Raw genomic sequence first — 19,316 nt, 5'->3', positions numbered from 1 at the left:
TTGTACATGTCGTGTGATCATGTGACTAGGGTAATTAGTGGCTTGTAAAGCTTAACATGTTTTTAGAACACAACTGTAGAATAATGATACTGCATCCCTCTTGATTATGTTACAATCGTTGGATTCAGATATAAGATGTCAACTTTATTTATATTTTGTAAAATATCTTCTTTCCTATAGAGTGTTTTCTAAGACTGAGGAATATTTAGAAAATTACGTACAATATGTATAATTCAATATCAACTTGATTTATTATGAAGAGAGTGTTCTTTCTTGGTCATCATTTCAAGTATAACCTTTGACTTTTAATACAACAAGACATTCCATCCCCATGTTAAATTTGTAGGCAGATTTTTTATCAATATTGTCGAAGTTGATGGAAGCAACCTACAGATTGCGTTGATTTACTCAATCTTCTTAAATAACTCGAAAACGGCTAATTGTATGAAAAAATGTCAAGAATACCTTTTTATTTCCTATCAAACGATACCAAGATCAAAAAGATCGGACAAAAGATAACTGAAATAAACCGGTTTTTGTGTAAAAATAAGGCAAAAATTAAGGGTTCCCCGACTAACTTTGCCTTATTTTTACACAAAACCCGTTATATTTCAGTTATATTTTGTCCGATCTTGGTATCGTTTGATAGGAAATTAAAAATGCTAAAAAAAAGTATTCTTGACATTTTTTCATAGAATTAGCCGTTTTCGAGTTATTTAAGTTAGAAAAATTCAAACGGCCGCCATTTTGAAATTTACCATCGGAACAACTTTATTATTTTTTCTATTATAGGTCTTGTGTATGGTAACATGTTTACCAAGTTTCATAATCATCGAATAAAAAACTTCACAGATAAAAATACTTTTGTATAAAAAACAAAATGGCGGATATCTGGGTAAATATGAATTTTCGGACATACCTTCCTATTAACTTTTTTGTTCCTTTTAGTGAGTAGAACCCACTGGCGAAGTTAACACGGTCAGTAGAAACTCACCCTGTATAGGTTAACAACTATAATGTTGTGGGAAAATAATTCTTTCTTACATAGATTTAATAATAATATCTTCCTCTGGTTTAAAATTTTTGAATGTTTAAATTGCACTTTCGTTGAATTCTAGTGCAAAATTTCAGGAAATTGGTAGGGTTTCTAGATACAGAGAGTTTTCCTAGTGAAAGATATCCAGATTTTTGTTTTCTGGATAAGTGGATTCCAAATCACAGGATCAGTGAATTTGTCAAATGTATTTGTGTTATTCTCACTTTGACATGATAAAAATATAAAGATTTTGATATTAACATACCATACTTAACTTAACTAAATTATTACTGCCCATTATCCAATTACGAATAACTTAACACACCACACAAGAACATTGTAGGCCACAATAGAATTGACTTAAAGCAAAAATAAAGGGCCCTCCAAGACATGTATGGAATATTCAAGGAGCCGAGGAGTAGGCTAGTAGCAAACATGTAAAACATGCGATCTTTTATCATCGCTGTTGCTATTGGAGCAACTTCCACAAACATGTGCTATAAACATGCATATATATGGGACAACAAGTTTGTTTGTTGTCCGACAACCCAGCGCTTGCATCTTGTATGTTTGTTGTTTGTTGTGTGGTGTGTGCGACATGGAGCTTGCTGTTTGATCTGAGGAAACGGTTGTTGACATCGTCATCCTTCAGGATCAGGATGTCCTCCAAGGATAAACATGTGACGGTAAACAGGAACTAGGACAAACTCGGAGGTATCTACTCCTGTTTGTTGAAATGTGCTTCATGTTGATATGCACAGAGAAGGAAAACAAGAGGTTGCTTGTAGGGATATTTTTAGATTGGTGAAAACTGCTTTTCGAAGGTGCATGAGTAAGAACGGTGGGGATCCTTATTTTATGAATGATTTCAACAAACTGTTTTCACAATCGAAGGACCACACTTTAGTTCAACCGATATTTGATTTTCCTCCACTCTATGTTTAGTGAATTTAGTGAGGAGAAATGTTTGGTTACTTTTGTGTTTGGTTAAAACTCTTGAATACTTTTATAACCATTAATGCGACTCATCTTGCAAATCATTCACTTAAAATATTGCAAGTTTACATAATGTAAGAATCAAATCTAAAGATTTAGTATTTGTTTAATGTACGGTAACTCTTTGTATGTGTTGGTGTTTACTACTTCGAAGTTTGACTCACACTTCAAGATAAATTTTACTGTATTTAAGAAGAGTCCATACAAGAGTGGACATAATTAAATAACACTTTCTGGGTTGTACACAACCCGTACATGCCTTTTGACAGCCGGGTTTGATTTGCAAATGGATCAAAATGGGCGAAGAAATAATTTTCCAACTCTTTCCTACATCTAGTACAACAAAATGTATGCACACACTCATTCAAACACGATTTGTAAAAAATATTTAAATTGTTACCGTTCTGTGCCTTGGTTCTTTACTGTGAGGAGTGGATTTGAATTTGTGTTTTAAAAGGTTACGGTGGATGAGATTGGTTAGAATATAGAATATCCACTCAAAATTATATAAGAATGAAAACTCGTGTTTTAGTGCGACTTGAGATTTTCAACACAAAATATTATCTATATGATTTGACCAAATTACCAAAATAATTAGACCTAAAGTATTTAATACAAGCTATGCTGTATACTGTTTTACTTTAATATAATACATTTTGGAATATTTGAAATTACATTTATTTAATATAATTTTATTTACGCTGGTCAGGAAATAGATAACTGGCAAAACTATTCATCCCATTTTTTAGTAAAACATTTTTCACCCTTGGGATTAATGTTCCAGTTAGTTATCCTGGACCGAAGTTTTTGCTCCTCAAAGAACCTAAATGGTCCCGTGGGATCTCTTCGTGTGAATCTACAGTTCCCTAGGGATAGTCTGGAACTACCTACATGTCCCAGCTGATATATGTACATAAGCTCAGCTGATATGTATATGATTGTATAGTGCAGTGGTACCAAAACATTTTCATAAAACAAGCACAAAGATATCTATATAAAATAATTTTTTATTTTGCAAACTGTTAGTAAACCTACTTTTCTCAGTGCTTCTGGTAACTCTTTGAACTTCCTAACAATCATTGCACCTTTGAATAAATTCATGAAAATGGTAAAATAAAATTAGTTTTGATAAGATTTTTTTTTTTCAAAAATTACGTCTGATTTTCCATCCTTCAAATAAAAAAATGCTAGTGCCAAAAGTTTAAGTACAATTATTTTGAGTTACATGATAACGCTGCCCAAGCATTTTACCTTACATTAAAATAATTTGTTAAGTTGAAAATATGTTTTTCAATATGTGTATACAACCTGGTTGGCTACAGGTCACCTTACTGTTATTTTCTATCCACTATAATGTTAAATATCTTCCAAAAAGAATAATATTAGTGTAACTAACTAGGTTTTTCAAAACCTATTAATTTATCCGTCCATTTGACGTTACATTGGACAAAAATTGTTCCATTTAAAATGTATTTATTAAATACTAGCTGTTACCCACGGGCTTCGCCCCGTTTGACTTCATAAGAATTAATAAAACTATTGATTGGTTAAGTTAACCTGTAATAAACAAAACAGAATACAGTAATACAAAAAAATAATCTCACCTGATTTTAATCTATACTTATTTAATACGCAAGCAGGTTTTTTGTGACAATTACTCCTCCGAAACTACTGAACCGATTTACATGTTCTTAATGTCATTGGAAAGAGCGTAACGTGAAGTTGTGCAGGAAACTTTCATTTTAGGGAAATAATTAGAGGGTGAGGCCCTGGGGCCCTTTAAAGTTTCGTATTTCTCCATAAGATTAACATGGGAAACAAATATTGTTATGAAACTCCAGCTGTTGTCAGAAATTAAAAGTGAGAAGAAGAACATATGTTAATTGTTAACAGTCAATAAGTTTGCTAATTTAACAGTTAGTTTGCCACAAACATTTACTTACTCGGTTGAAAATGAAATAGTTACTATTTGGGTTGGCGTAATTATTACAATGGGAAAAAACGAGAGAGGCTGGATAAATTGATATACTAAAAAGAAAACTGAATTAACACTGTGCTGCATTTCTTAGTAATCATTGAAAGAGACGATTTCCAAACTATGGAAACATAGGAAAGTCATAGAACACCACCAAGGGGAAGAAATAGAAATAATGTGTGTTATAAAGACTAAAAAACAAAATCAGCTTTTGAAAAATGATAAGATATTTACAAGAAATGTTGATTATATCGATCTGTTATGTACATCTTGAGTATTCCATAATCTTTGAGTCGAATCTTTTATAGTCATAAAAAGTATGACTGTTATTCGTTTTAAAATAACGCCTGTAATACTTAACAATTGCTCGATTTCGAGCAACAGGGACACTAGTAAGGTAATAAATTGAAAGAATAACAAACAAATAAGTACAGCTGAGGTATTTTTAACATTAGGTACTGTATATGGAAAGTTCCCTTTGGAAAGCAATTACGGCAATAGGGCAATTTAAGATATAATGGATAGTTTTGCGCAAGGTTTCTCGTCATGACGAATATTTTAAGTATATGGTTTATGGGGGTGTGACGTGTAGTTTTCTCAAAAGTTCATGAGTACTTTTGGCTTTATATATAGATTTGAATACAACCTTATCAGAATACCCGTTTTAATAGAGTTGAATAAAATTGTCGTACCCACACCATTTTCTTATTTGCTAAGCACTAATCTGTTAAATATCTTCAAAACAGAAGAATACAGAGATATACCCAGAACCCAGTGTTCACAATACACCGAATGTCAGCATTTCTCTAAAATGCAAAATACTTGTCATAGAATAATAAAGGAAATTAATAATTAGACATTTGTTTTGTTTACATAATTTAATAATCTATCCATTTTAAATAATATCTCGAGTGGCGTGCGAATGAATTGCTTTAAATAGATCACAACCTATGACGTACATCAACACACTATAAACAGATACAAACACTCACCCACATAAATATGTACAACCGGTTTATTTACAATCAATAGAAAAATCCAAGTATGAACACCTTATCTAAACACTTTACATAATCGAATACATATTTACAGTAACAGCCATATCGATTGCCTACTATGTATAAAAAAGATACAACTATACTTCTGGTAGATTTATTTAAATAAGAATCAATATTATAAACATATCATAATTTATCTCAATTGTTAAAAATACATTGTTTTAAAAAAATATAAAAACATTTTACCCAGTGCACAAATTAATACATTGAATTGTTTTATTGATGTTTATTTTTGACTAGTTATCAAAGAAAATAAGTTAAACAAATTTTTATTCGTATTGCTAGGAAAGTAAACATACGAAGAATAATAAAAATAACGACAATTATTGCTAATACAGTAATATTTTTCAAAGTTAAAATATTTCTAAAATGCATATACGACTTAGGACTAACCAACGCAATATAAAGTGATAAGTATCTTTATAGTATTGCTGGTAGGAAGAAAATATTTATTCAACATAAAAAAATGTTTTTTATGAAAGGAGATTAAATCTTATATTAAAATAAACAAAATATAAATTTACATTTAAAATATATTATTTTGCTGATGACCAAGAGGCAATAAATGGCCAAAACGTTACACCATCATTTGAATATTTTATATAGCTAAACTTGAGAATTAAATTTGCAACTTTCTAAAAGGAGTTGGTTTTAACTTAAAACCCATGATTTTTAAATTTTAATTTCTCAAAAATGATAATGTATCACAGACAAGAATGTTTTAATAGTATTAAAATAGATATTTCAACGCTGAGTTTTTCTTAAGAAAAAACTTCTCATTGTAATCCTCAATTCAAGAATATTTTACTTAAATATAATATGCAAAATAATGGAAATGGATAATTTGAGGTTTTATCAGCCTTTACCAGCCTACTAAGCTTAACAATCTTTGCTCAAAAAGTCTATTGCATTTTGATTGATTGATGATGATAATATTACTATTCCAACACAATAAAATGACTTACATAAAATGAACCTAGAAACACATTTTTCTGTGAACAAAAGAAATACTTCATTTTATGACTACCCTTCAGGTTGTGATAATTTCTTTTGTGATTTTGATTTATTTTTTAATAAAAAAAGGAATATCATCTGATCAACATCTGATCTTCAAACACTATATTGTATTGCTGCAAGCTTGAGCGCTTAACTAAATGTATCTCTTTACAATAATCGGCCAACATCAAAGGGTTTCAAGATAGTAAGCGTTATTGTTATCAATCATGTTTTTCGTATTGTAATGTTTTATAGGTAAATTTAAATTTTAAATAGTGTTTTTTCAACTTTACAAATTGGAAGGATGGTAAAGTTGTTGTACATAAATAAGTAATATGTAACTACTGTATATCAAAATATATGTTACTTAAACATACCTAAGACACCGATATAACTGTTTGTAATGGTAAATGAATACCCAAATCTATTGGCCTCATACTTTACTATCACAGTAAGTCAAACAACAGACCCAAACTAACAACATGTTTCTTACTTCAAAAAAAGTTCTTTAATTTCAAAATAATGTCTCAAAAATATCTATAAAGCTGGAACCTTTCGGAGAAAAACTATGCATACAAAAATGCAGCTAAAACTAATTCAATAATTAATTACATTGCAAGCGCAGTGTTGTTGTGGTTGTGTAGGATTTTAACGGAAAGTAAATAAAGATACGTCTTATAACACTTAAAACATATATATACGCTTATTCTGTTACTCACAAGACGGTAAATATACAAAATATGGTAAGTGGTGATCGATTTCGATTGGACACTCCAATAGGCGAAGCCCCAAATAGACCCAATAGCTGAATGACAATCATTCGCCTATTGGGTCTGATGATGATTGGAGTGTCCAATCAAAATCGATCACCACTTACCATATTTTGTATATTTACCGTCTTATGAGTAACAGAATAAGCGTAAATATATGTTTTAAGTGTTATAAGACGTACCTTTATTTACTTTCCGTAAATTTAATAACACGTACAATGCTGATCAAGAAGTTATTTAGGATTTTAACCAATGAAATGTGATTTTGCCAGGAACACATTAATTCTGTGCTAGCTGAATTTCGTCACTGTAATAAATCGTATTTGAAATTTACTGATTTAGGTTGTAGATTATATTTCAACGAAGAAAACTTCTCTGTCACACTTATATTCCCAAGATGGTTGCTATGAAGCGTCACACAATTAGGGGGGTCGCCATTGGGGGGAGCAGGGCTGCCAACTGCGAGTCAGGGGTGGGTAAGGGGTGCCAACCCTCTGTGTAAACATAGTACCGCAACCCCTCCAAGGGGGGGGGGCACTTATGATGTTAGCAGACCGCATAAGCTGATGAACTGACGCTAAGTTACTGCAAATATGAGAGTACATAGCTTTGTGGGCAAATTAAACGCCTAATTTAGTCGCAATTGTTTGAAAGTCAGTGACGTATGAGAGTAAACTAATGTAGGGAGGTCTAAGGTTCACACCACGCTGTTCACACTTAACATGTATCAGAATGAAAAACATTTCAACGAAGAAAACATTGTATTGGGGGAAAAAATTGTAGTTCTCATCACTAGGAGCGAAAGTGGCTCTTTTCGGTACGCAATCGTGTTTAACAAGCAAGGCACAGCCGAGCTTGGAAATACGAAGTACCTACCAAAAAGAAACTTTTGCTCCATGCGATGAAATAATTTTTTTCATCATACTGTGGAAATAACTTTCTAATCGATACAAAATTAAACCCCATAATTTGAGGCTATACAAAGTCGTCGTCAATGTTTACATTTCTGTTGTTTACATACATGACTTAAAATATCGTGTGATTAGCAGTGTTTTCATTACGTTTAATTTCCTATAAACAAAATATTGATGCTAGCGAACCGAAAAAGTTTACCGTGTCATTATGTTTTTTTTTTCATTTCCCAATTTGAAGTTACCCAAAAACAATGGTTTTGTGGACGATTTAGAGAACTAAAAACTATTGTTTTCCGGACAGTATGATGAAGGTAACTAAAATATCGGCAATTTAAATTTAGACTACCTATTTAAAAAATAGTTGAAGCATTTTAAAATCCTTCTCTCATAGAATAAATAATGTATTTTTCTATGCTTTACGTTTTATGCTTATATTACGTTTTATTTTTCTTTGAAGCTGAGAATTATCCATTTATAAATTTATTTTGTATTATATTTTAATTAATGGAAGTTAAAGCAACCAAATATATATATCATGGCAGTGTTCCCAAAAGAAGTTTGCAATTACATTTTTTTCTAGAAAGGCTACAGTTTACTAATGCTTTGATAATATGTTATTTTATGGATTCACTATAATTATTCGGTTCATTACTTTAGACTAATTTTATTGCGTCTAAATTTAGTTTCCTCACCAACGAACTATTTAGTCAGTAGCAAATAAATAAAATAATATGCTGTTAACTGGTGTATTTTTTTTATTTACAAATAAATTAATGATAATATTTATTCAATTTAAATAACTAAGTTTACTAAAGTAGTAATCGTATTCATGTATATTTTTTACTGTGGTGGGACCATAATCGGTATTATTATTTTTGTTCTAAACATTATTATTATTTAGGATCTTTTTAACATTTATCTTACACTTGCTAACCACATCCAATTGGCAGTTGATTTGTGTACTCATAAAATTAAACTGTTTAGCAATTTCATAATTTAAAAAATAAATTTTTCGTCGTGAATTCACTGAAAATTAATTTCACGATTTGAGGGTACAGTATCTCGTGTTGCGTGATTTATCAGCATCAGCTGATTGCTCTGGGCGATCCCTTCATTTGAATAACTGTGACCGAACCTTGACACCAACATATCACTCTGCCTTCTCGATCGCTTGTCTGATATCCAGGTACATTTGCCAAATTCAATCACAATATTTAAAAAAATATTTTAACCAAACAAATTAATAAAAAGCATTCATTTGTTGGTAAAACATAATATGAGACACTTTTTGCCCGTATGGTGAACTATTTTTTCGTCAAATTGCATCAATAATTAACAAGCTAAGCTAGAAAACAAAATAATTTTTATGCAAAGATAACCTCTCAAAACGACTTCCAGCTTCTTTTAAATTCTGCTAATGCAAATAAGCAGCTAAATCAATTCGTCTATTACTATTGTGTTACAGTACATTATACCCTCGATATGTCGAGCGATCGACAACAATAGGCTGACACCTTACCTAATAAATAAATCGATAAATAATTTCGATCGATACGATTGCCACAATACAAATTTACAACTGTTTACAACAGCTGATTTTTACTCCCCAGAGACTAAAAATGATTTTTACTCCCTAGAGACTAAAAATGATTTATACTCCCTAGAGTGTAAAAATGCTACTTTAGACCCGCAACGCATGCATTAAAAACGGCTGTTTTTGCTGCAGTATGACAAAAAAATAATTATTGTAATAATTATCTTACTGTAATAACTGAATTCACAGTCCATTATTTAATATGTTGTTCAACATGTGGTCGTTTTTGTCGAATAGTTAAATAGAATAAGGATTAAATAACTTGTATTTTGAGTGAAATTAATTGACTCATTGAATTAAAGGTAAAAACATGAAAATAGATCGTTCTCAGCTGATGCTAATATAAACATTGAAACTAACAACGCATGACAGTTTTGTGTCAACTTTTAATTCACCTTACGTTACTTGTTAGTATTAGTTGTAAGCTTATAATCTACTCGTCATGAAAATGGCTCGGCATGCTTTGTAATTAATCAAAAACATTGGGTTTTATTTGTCACCAGAGGGATATTTAATAAATTTAGGTAAGTAAATAAAGTTCAGTAAAAAAGTACAATAAAATACACAACTTTTTCTTTTAATTATTTTTTTAAAATATGGTGTAATTTTTAATAACAATATTTATTGTGTGAAATAATTTCACTAACAATACAAATTGTTAAAGCCTTGCTCAATCTTATTATTCTACAAAAACAACCACATGATGTTAAGTCATCAAATGTTAAATAATGGAACGTTAATTCAATTATGACAGTAAAATAATTACACTATTTGTTTTGACGTACGTTAATAAACTTGAATTCAATTTCTACAACAATTAAGTTTGAATAACCAACAAATTGTATAATAAATTGAAACTAACCTCACAAAAGTGTCACTGGACTCCGCGCTGAAATTAAAACGTAATTGTTTATACAAACTATAATGTTAATAGAACATCAGTAGATGGGACCGCAGGGCTACATGCATCAGGACCGTGCCTGCCTATAATTAGTCACCCATATTGGCATTTACCTTGTCTAAACATCACATCGCATCACATGTGTGCCTGTGTTTAGTTTTCGGACTGAATATCATAGAACCACGTGACTTATTTGTATAATCACGTTCATATTTTTTACTATGTAGCCTAATTTACGTATGGATTGATAATATATAGATTAGTTAAATTACGTATTTGTTACAATTAGGTTTGATAACTTTTTGTGTGTCTATTGATTTGCAAACATTTTTTGTGTTTAAAACCAGTTATGGTTATTCATTATTTGTTTCATTCATATGTAATTTCGAATAGACTATTTTTTAAATTGTAATACTGCAGCCTAATTCTACAAGATTTGGTCAATTATACAACGGATAATTGGGTATGTTTTTAATTGAGCAGAATTTATGATATTAAAAAAAAAAAAACACATTCCTCAAAGGTTAGATTGTCTTATGGAGAAATAAAGTAAGTCAATATAATTCCCTATCATATCTATGTTTTATTATTCTGGAGAATCGTACCGTATGGTGCATTTCGAGTGACAGTATATTTTAGGATTTTACTCCCTATACTCAGACAATAACAAACCACACCACATACCCTTTTACCTGTCATTCTTTATATTTCTTTATTAAACTGCATGATTAAGCTAATCATGCCAACTTTGTGGCAAAACATATTATACTCCAAATGATAAAAAAAATTTAGAAGAAAGAAGATCTTCATTTCAGTGTGTTTGTTTTTAATGGAATTGAATTAGCATACAATATTTCAGTTACTACAACGTCAAAAGTTATATAATCATACCCTCATATTTTTATTCCGAACACATATTTTAATTTGTGTTCCTTAGTTTTTTTATTACGAAACAAATTATTTTAGATTTTCTGTAACATAAACATTGTTGGCAATCCTAAACCATAGATATATGGTTGGTTTAGACCACTAGCCCACATAAACGCACAAAGATTAATGCAGGATTAACATTGAGAAAGTACAGTATTGTGTCCAAAACACTTTTTCGTGAAAAAATCCCAAAACTTTTGAATTAATTAAATTTTGAATTACTAAGTGACACAAATTCTCCAGTTAGAGAATTCTTAAATACAAAAAAATCTATAACGAATCATTGACACCTAAAGTAAAATATTTTATTAAAAAGGCTACACGTACTAAATTGGTTTTAAGATTCCGAATATTTTGAAGTACTGAACATATGATGGGAGAAACCAAAACCCCCGGAAAATACAAACCCATGATATTCGTACTTTAGGAAGGGATTAAGGAAGAATTCCATACTAACATAAAATCAAGTCGCGTATCCAAAAAAGACTGCAATCGCATGGAACTGTAGTTGGATTCTGAATTGCAAATTCACACTGCAGAATACGTACTGACGTTGGAGCAAAATATTACACCAAATCTGCAACCACGAATTATTGACACTTAGGATACCAATTACGAAGTGACAGATATACTAATGTTTAAAAATCCACGCAAAAAAATCACGAAATAAACCAAGGACAAAGGCAGGCACATTCGCTTCCCAGGACGACCGGAAGTCCTGGATGACCACGTGACGCGTCATCGTCCATTCTCGCCTCACGTCCGGGTCCGTTTTAGATTTTGACGTTGGTTGACGTTTCCAAATTAGTGCCAATGTTTGTCCTTAGCCCGCCAAGTCGAGGCCCCCTGTGGCCACTGGCCTCTTTGTATCCTGACAGTAATCCTGTGTTAGTCCTGGACCCCACAGGTTTACACTCTGCCCATTCACAAGCTCGTTAAAAGGTCATTTTGACCTAGGAATGTTTGTTTGGGTTGGCGATTTCGTCCAGCACACGTGTTGAATGGTGCTAAAGGGTTGTAAAGATGTGGTTCCTTATAAAGCCAATGTCAATTATTTTTACTTTCTCCCCCCCACATGGTATATGAAGAAAATATCGTTTTCGCGTTTGAGTTTTGGAAGGATGCATCCGTTTTTGGTCCAACTGAATCGTAATTTAGTATGTTATAGCTCTAGCTCTAAAGTTAGTCTAAAAGTAATATATTAGGCACTAAAAATCAGCAAGAAAATTTTAAATATTTCCGCTAAGCTTTTAATTAGAAAACTATTTCGTTTTTTTATTATTTGGAGGGGGTGTACCTTTCTGCACTAAAATATTAAAAGTCCGGCCTTTCCTCCAAAAATGACAATTCCACCCTTGAGTAGAAAAGGTTGGATACCCCTTCTCTAAACAAAGTGGTAAAACCCCCATTGATGTAAGATAGTTCAAACGTTATTGCAACTTTGTGATTTTCCCCATAAAATATAGTTACTCCCACCAATTTACCAATTTACCCTCATTAATAAGTGCTGTTTAAAAGCTAATGGGAGAGAGTATGTGTCAGATTGATGATACAGATTAGTAGATTTATCTGAAGTACGGAAATAATCTTGTTGGACAATGTCGAGGTCAATATTGTATTTTATCGACAAAACATTAATAAACAACAAGATTGCATTTTTATGTATTTGACTAACGAATTTATTGTAAATCATGGATGTAAAGGGTTTTTTTAGTTAAAGGCTCGATTTTCTAAATTTATTAATTCATTTCTCACGACCGTACGATTTATTATCAACAGATTTGTCCACTTGACGATTAAAGGTCCTCACTTTACTCACTTGTACTCACTTGTACTCACTTTTTTGTGTTATATTTTTCCAAAATATTTTATTGTTATATTATATTTTACTGTTGTTTTCAATTTTTACCCTGTTCCATATTATTGTCGCGTAGGTTTTATACAGAGATACCTCACTATTACACGGTTTACCAAAAATGGTTTTCATTTTTGCACAGTTTACTGTTCCTCCTTTTGCAGTTAACTATTACAGGAGTTCCTTAGCGTTTTCTAATTTACTATCGGATTGTAAACGTTGCGGTCCTGATATGGGCCTGTAAATCCTTTAAGAGGCCATAAATAAAACGTCGGGGATCGCCCAGGCCGACGTCCAAAACATCTGTCTTCTCAAATCCTCCACTTACGCGTCAATTTGAACCAAATTAAACTGATTCACTCCTTTGGCTGTTGAGTTGACTAAGGGTCAACAAAAAGGTATAATGGGTTAAAAAGTGTTTAAGTTAACTTTAATCTTATATGTAAACTATTGTTTTATTAGTCTACACATTTTATTCCATTTCAAATCTTGCTGGAAGTTTTTTACGGGTTTAAGCTACATGGGCGAAAAAGGATCCGAACCCTATGTTAATGATAAGAATAAATTTATTTTATAATTTCCTACCTTTAGAAAATAAATATTGTTTTTAATTTTGAAAAGGCTAAACAAAATAAGGTAATCTATTAAATATTCTACGTTTAGTAAACTAGAAATGTAAAGAATCTTCGCATACAAGTAATGAACGAATAAATTCTAAAGTGTTATAAGAACTTAATTTGAAAAATAATCATGTGAATATATGAATATTAGTGTGGTGTTCAAATGGCATATTTACGTCCAAATTTACAATAATGATATCACTATTTTATTTAAACGTCTTCAAAAGCAACACCCATCTTTCTTCATATTTTACGAAAGAAAAAAAAATAGCAAAACATTTTACTTTAGTTGCATGTTAATTCACAAATGCGTAAAATTAACATTAGAGGAACACAGTGTATACAAAAGTTAAACCTATCGCTATTTTAAAATCTTCAATTGAATGACGTTGTAATCAATACTGTTAGATTTATTGCAAAAATAGTCCCTCAAGAATAAATGTTAAAGTTTGTTGTAATTTCAGGAGATTTATTATTATTGTTATATGGTACTTAAGTTAAATATGGATACTTATTGAACCCGGTTCGTATTTTGTAATCTGGTCGTTGCGTAGCATTGGAAACTCAAGCTTGCAGCAATAGTTGTTAGATTTATTGAAAATAAAATCAGTTTAACTAGTTTGTTGTCCTTGTGAGACAATCCAGCATTGCTTGGTTGCTTAAATGACTTAACGAAATATACCTGTTTGAAAAACAAAAAAACTTTGAAAATATTAAGCTACGGTTCATCGTGATTTTTTAATTACTTAAAAATATATGAGCTAGCACGTCAACTGTTTGTAAAATAATTAGAAATAATTATTAATTGTAAAACAACAATTTATTGCATCATTTGACATTGAATTGAATATTTTGGTTTATTTAAAAAACTGAAATTGATGTTATCGCTTAATAATGATAAAAAGGGTAAAAAAGTCTATCTATAATAAAATTACAATTATGACTAAAAACCTGATGAAGTGCCAAATCAATAGACTATATTTACTCAGTAAATTGTAGGTTTTATAAATTTAAATCACCTCTTATAAACGTATTATTGATCTTTACAACATCAATAAAAACAATTGCTTAGTGATATCAATCTCAAGACATCTAACACAAAAAGTTTTAAAATTGATAAAACACGGAAAAATATATACCATAGCTATCGAAATGCAGGAATATTTACAGCAGTCAAATAATCGTCTGATTCGGTTATTCTCTTTCTCGTAACTTGTTCATGGTTCGTTACAACTATTTACAGTAATAATAATTTATAGTCCATATGTGCACTCACATCACGGCGAAGCGGCCGCCACCAGCTATAGGATATTCACTGAATAAAATCTTTTTCGTGTACCTTTCAAAAGAATTTACAATTTGTAACTCAAATACACATTGGTATATAGTGTCATTAGTAATCTTCCCAAGATGTAAAAACTAATAAAATACCATTTGTTTCCATCCACTACTCCTAAAAAAATTATCTAATTTTTTACCATTTTTAAACTTGGAACGTAAAATGTTTGATAAACGTAAAATTTTTCTTTGCACATGACGTGCACCAAACAAAGATTTAATGCAACTTTACGAAAATATTAAATTTTGCGTTAGCCTGGTTGTCAAACCCCCAAATCAGTCTCTAGGCAGAGCATATCCTCCAGAAGGTGGCAGCCACTTCCTACCTGTTACCACTATCGGAAGATCTCCGGGCGTCAGTACTTGGCTGTTTCCTGGTGGTAGTAGGACGAGGCGGCTGCTCGGAAGCCCAGCTGACACGACGGGTTGGGCACGGGCTCGAAGAGTTCCGCAGGATCCGAGGTGTACCAGGTGGGATGTCTGCCCGAGGGGGTGGTCGGAGCGAACTGCTGGACTGCGCCACCGGAGTCCACATGGTCGTACTGGGCGCAATGGTAACTGTACACCGGGGGCTGCACTCTCCCGTAGCCCTGCGAACCCGTCATCAGCGAGTCCACGCTGAAGGGGACCTCCATCTGCTCCAGGAGACGACTCTGCTCCAGAACCGGTTTGACGTCGAGTCCCGGAACTCCCGATGCGTACTTGGCGCTCATACACGAACTGAATGTCGCCTGAGGTTCTTTCTTCGGTTTGCACTCCAACTGTTTGGGTTTCATGTCGGAACTCAGCACGGGACTGATGGTGGTCTTGTCGTCTTGTCGCTTCAACAGTTGCGCCTCCGCTTGTTGCTGCTGACGTTTGAGTGCTTCTTCCTTTTCTCTAAGAGCGTCTTTCTTCTTGAACCTTCTGCGGCGGCGGAGGTACGAGCCGTTGTCGAACATGTTGTAAGAGTCCGGGTCGAGTGTCCAGTAGCTGCCTTTGCCGGGTTTCTTGTCGTCACGCGGCACTTTGACGAAACACTCGTTCAAACTGAGGTTGTGACGTATGCTGTTCTGCCAGCCTTGCTTGTTCTCTCTGTAGTACGGGAACCTCTCCATGATGAACTGGTAGATGCCGTTCAAGGTGCACTTCTTGTCGGCGGCGTTCTGGATGGCCATGGCTATCAGCGCGATGTACGAGTACGGCGGCTTGACCATGTCCTTGGAGGGCCCGTGCAGCGGCTGCTGGTGCGGGTACGGCGTGGTGTATCCATACCTCGCGTATTGCTCGTACCCAGGGTACGCGGTGCCCACTGGGGTGCCGGGGTACCCTCCGGTCTGTCTGTAGTAGCGGTGGTAGTCGTTCTGGTCGCCGAACAGAGTGTGCATTTTCCGAGACGAGGTTAACGCATAGCAAGACGTAATCCGAAGGTCCGGGTGTTTAGTATGCAAACAGTATTAGCGGCCCGAGTCGAGGCGAGACGTTCGCGATAAAAAAGTGAGGTTAGGAAGTGGCCCGCTCTTATTATGACACACAACACCGGCGAGTTTACACAGAGATTAAGTGAAAACAAACGGGCCGTTTCCTTTCGGCTCGATGTACTGAGAAAACAGAGGTTCCTCGGCGCTCCGGAATTAGAGGGTAACACTAGATCAACAATCCGGCCGGGGCTACACTGAGCCACCGCGCCACGCCGCGGGTCCGCGCTATTGGCGGAGGGAGGTCCCGCCCATCGACCAATGGGAGCGCGCGGACCGAATCGACCGACCCCCACCACCCGTCGCGCTCCTCGACTAACAGGATTATGGCCGCCTTCCTTCTACCCGCGGTAACGAAATGTCGCGATTAGACTGTTAGGAAATTAAATAAACACGCCCTGTAAAAACAATCTTGATAGCGATGGAGGGGAGAAAACAATGATCGGCTAATGTCGGCGGCGGCAGTTCTAGTGAGGCCGCGACTCCGCACGTCTCGGGAATTAGCGGTAATCCGGCCAGAAGGACCAAAGACGCCGACCCTTGATGTGCCGACTTCCTTCCGGACCGCTGCCTCTGTGTGGTAATTAATGATCGTCACCCGCTCACCTGATCTCAGCTGATGAATGAGTCGTCACCGCGTTACACATGCGCAGGCCCGGGGTCGTCGCTTATCACCGCGTTATCATTAGTCACTTCTAATGACACGGGTCACGCCTAATGCTCTCCGCGGTGTTGTGTTGTTCACTTCTGACAGCGTTGCTCCTTCTCCGGTTCTTCTTAATGTACGGATAACTGAATTGTATCCTGTATTGTTTTGTTCAATACTTTTACTGCTACGCCTTCCGTTGTTTGTTTGGTCGTGATAATCCCTACTTAGTAATACTGCGTAGGATATTTACCCGTGAGTTATAATCGATTACTTCAGTACGTGGAAAATAATCAAATTTGAAATTTAATTTTGTGGGTAGAATGACGTAGGCCTTATAAATTTACTATTGACTTATCAATCAGATTAATCAATAGTAATATACTAATAAGCCTAGATGCATCCTAATTATCTAAAACAGATTAATCGAATAACATTGAATAGTTATAAAATTAATGCCACTTTTTCACAAATGTTACAAAGAAGTTTTTTAAACGCTGGTCTAATTGTTTATCATTTTGTGTTGTTCATATTTTGTACATGATACAGTACCTACCTTTATCAGTATAGTATACACTTGCATGATAAAACATTATCTTAAATCTTATATTTTCATAACGTTTAATACATCCCTGTATAACTGTTTTGTTAAGTTAAGGTCTAGACAAGTAGTTTAAATATTTACCAACTGTGAGAGGGATGGACTCAAGGTCCAAGCACGTCAACCGAAGCTTATTGTGCATGATATATACCAAACATTTGCTTTAGTATCTGATCATGAAATTGTAGTGGCTTTTAACATTCTTGCAAAATCGTTTATGTGTGTTATCTACTTGAAACTGTAAAAAATCCCTTTTTGTCCTTAACTTCACTCTTAGTACTTCAACATTTTTTAGGTATATATAACCAATAATAAATTTGACCGTTTAATAAAGAAAATAAGATCTCAATACAATTATTCTCAGGTATGTAAAATATAGTATTTCACATTTTAGGTTTTTTAAATGCCTTATTATTACTTAAGTACTCTTTTCGTATTTTACAACTTACAGACTACATTAATTTTGTATAGTGAATACTTGCGCTTTTAAGAGGTTTTGATTGTTTCGATAATTTTATGAAGAAACTGACTCTTATTCTTGTATTCTTTCCAAATCTCATACAACGAGCTAATTGAAAATTTTGTTTAATGACTTTTGGCAAAAAAAGATATTTTTGTTTTTGTACATTAACTGAATCCTACCACATTTTTAACAATGCACAATAAATGTTTAAAAAGTGTGTTTATTTTAAGTAGAGGTTTGAAATGGTATTTATTTGTTGTTATAGTATTTTAACTGATTACTATTAGGCTATTAAATATAATATTTTTTATTATTAGGACGTTAACTTTAACAAACTATATGCTGAATTTACGAAGTTATCACAGTAGAATTTACTCTATTTATTTGCACTAAATTGTATTACAAATTTTAAATGTACCACATAGGTGTATTAAATACAGAATACCATTAAATAAATTAAATAAAACTCAAAATATTGTAATTAGGCCTACATTGAAACGGTTACGAATCAGATATGGGTAAGGCTATACATTTTTTTGTAAATTTGATAAGTAGATATACAAAATAATGAAAGGAGTAGAATCATTTTAAAAACTACTAGAGGTCGTACAGTGGTTGAAAGTACAGTACAGAACTTCTCTATTTCCACCCCACGCTGTAAATACAACATGATATTGGAATTTCTTCCATTTGCTTTGATTTTCTGTTTATCATTGCGTCACCAGCACGACAACCCATAAGCCCCATGTTAACTTTTTTACATTTTAAACTCAATTTGTGTGCGTATTTTTTTAGTCTTTTTCAATTCATAAAGGGATTCTGCACACCTGCAGGAAAATATATTTCTCACAGTACGCGTAGATTATCCCTGCGATGCACAGGAGCTGAGAAAAAAGGTTTTCAAGAAACATGTTTGCCTATATTATATAGGATATTATTCTCTGTTACACATGCGAGCAAATAACCTGCTTTATAGTGAACTAGCGGAATACCCGTCCTTCGTACGTGGTTGGCGTATAAGAATAAAATGCTTATATCAGCTATACTCGTGCTTTGCGTTTGCAATGGGAGAGGACACGGTTTGAGGAAATTTGGTTCTTATAATTTACGGTATGCTATAGTATAACACATCTACCGTACCCATAATGATCTACCACTGCACCTAA

General features: G+C 33.5%; 1 protein-coding gene across 1 annotated transcript; it reads right to left on the bottom strand.

The window, feature by feature from the left end:
• Window positions 1–15,339: 15,339 nt before the first annotated feature.
• On the bottom strand, window positions 15,340–16,767 carry LOC128995698 (fork head domain-containing protein crocodile-like). Its single transcript, XM_054420716.1, has one exon. The coding sequence runs from the start codon at window positions 16,348–16,350 to the stop codon at window positions 15,340–15,342; it is 1,011 nt and encodes a 336-aa protein (XP_054276691.1). The 5' UTR covers window positions 16,351–16,767.
• Between the last annotated feature and the right edge of the window lie 2,549 nt (window positions 16,768–19,316).

The sequence above is a fragment of the Macrosteles quadrilineatus genome, unplaced genomic scaffold, assembly GCF_028750875.1.
Source record: "Macrosteles quadrilineatus isolate MER2022 unplaced genomic scaffold, UCM_ALF_1.0 Scaffold_5__1_contigs__length_97177068, whole genome shotgun sequence".
Classification (NCBI taxonomy): domain Eukaryota; kingdom Metazoa; phylum Arthropoda; class Insecta; order Hemiptera; family Cicadellidae; genus Macrosteles; species Macrosteles quadrilineatus.
This window is presented reverse-complemented; position numbering and strand designations above follow the sequence as displayed.

Excerpts from the sequence above, each read along its gene's own strand:
- LOC128995698 (XM_054420716.1), bottom strand. The coding sequence starts at position 16,350 with ATGCACACTCTGTTCGGCGACCAGAACGACTACCACCGCTACTACAGA.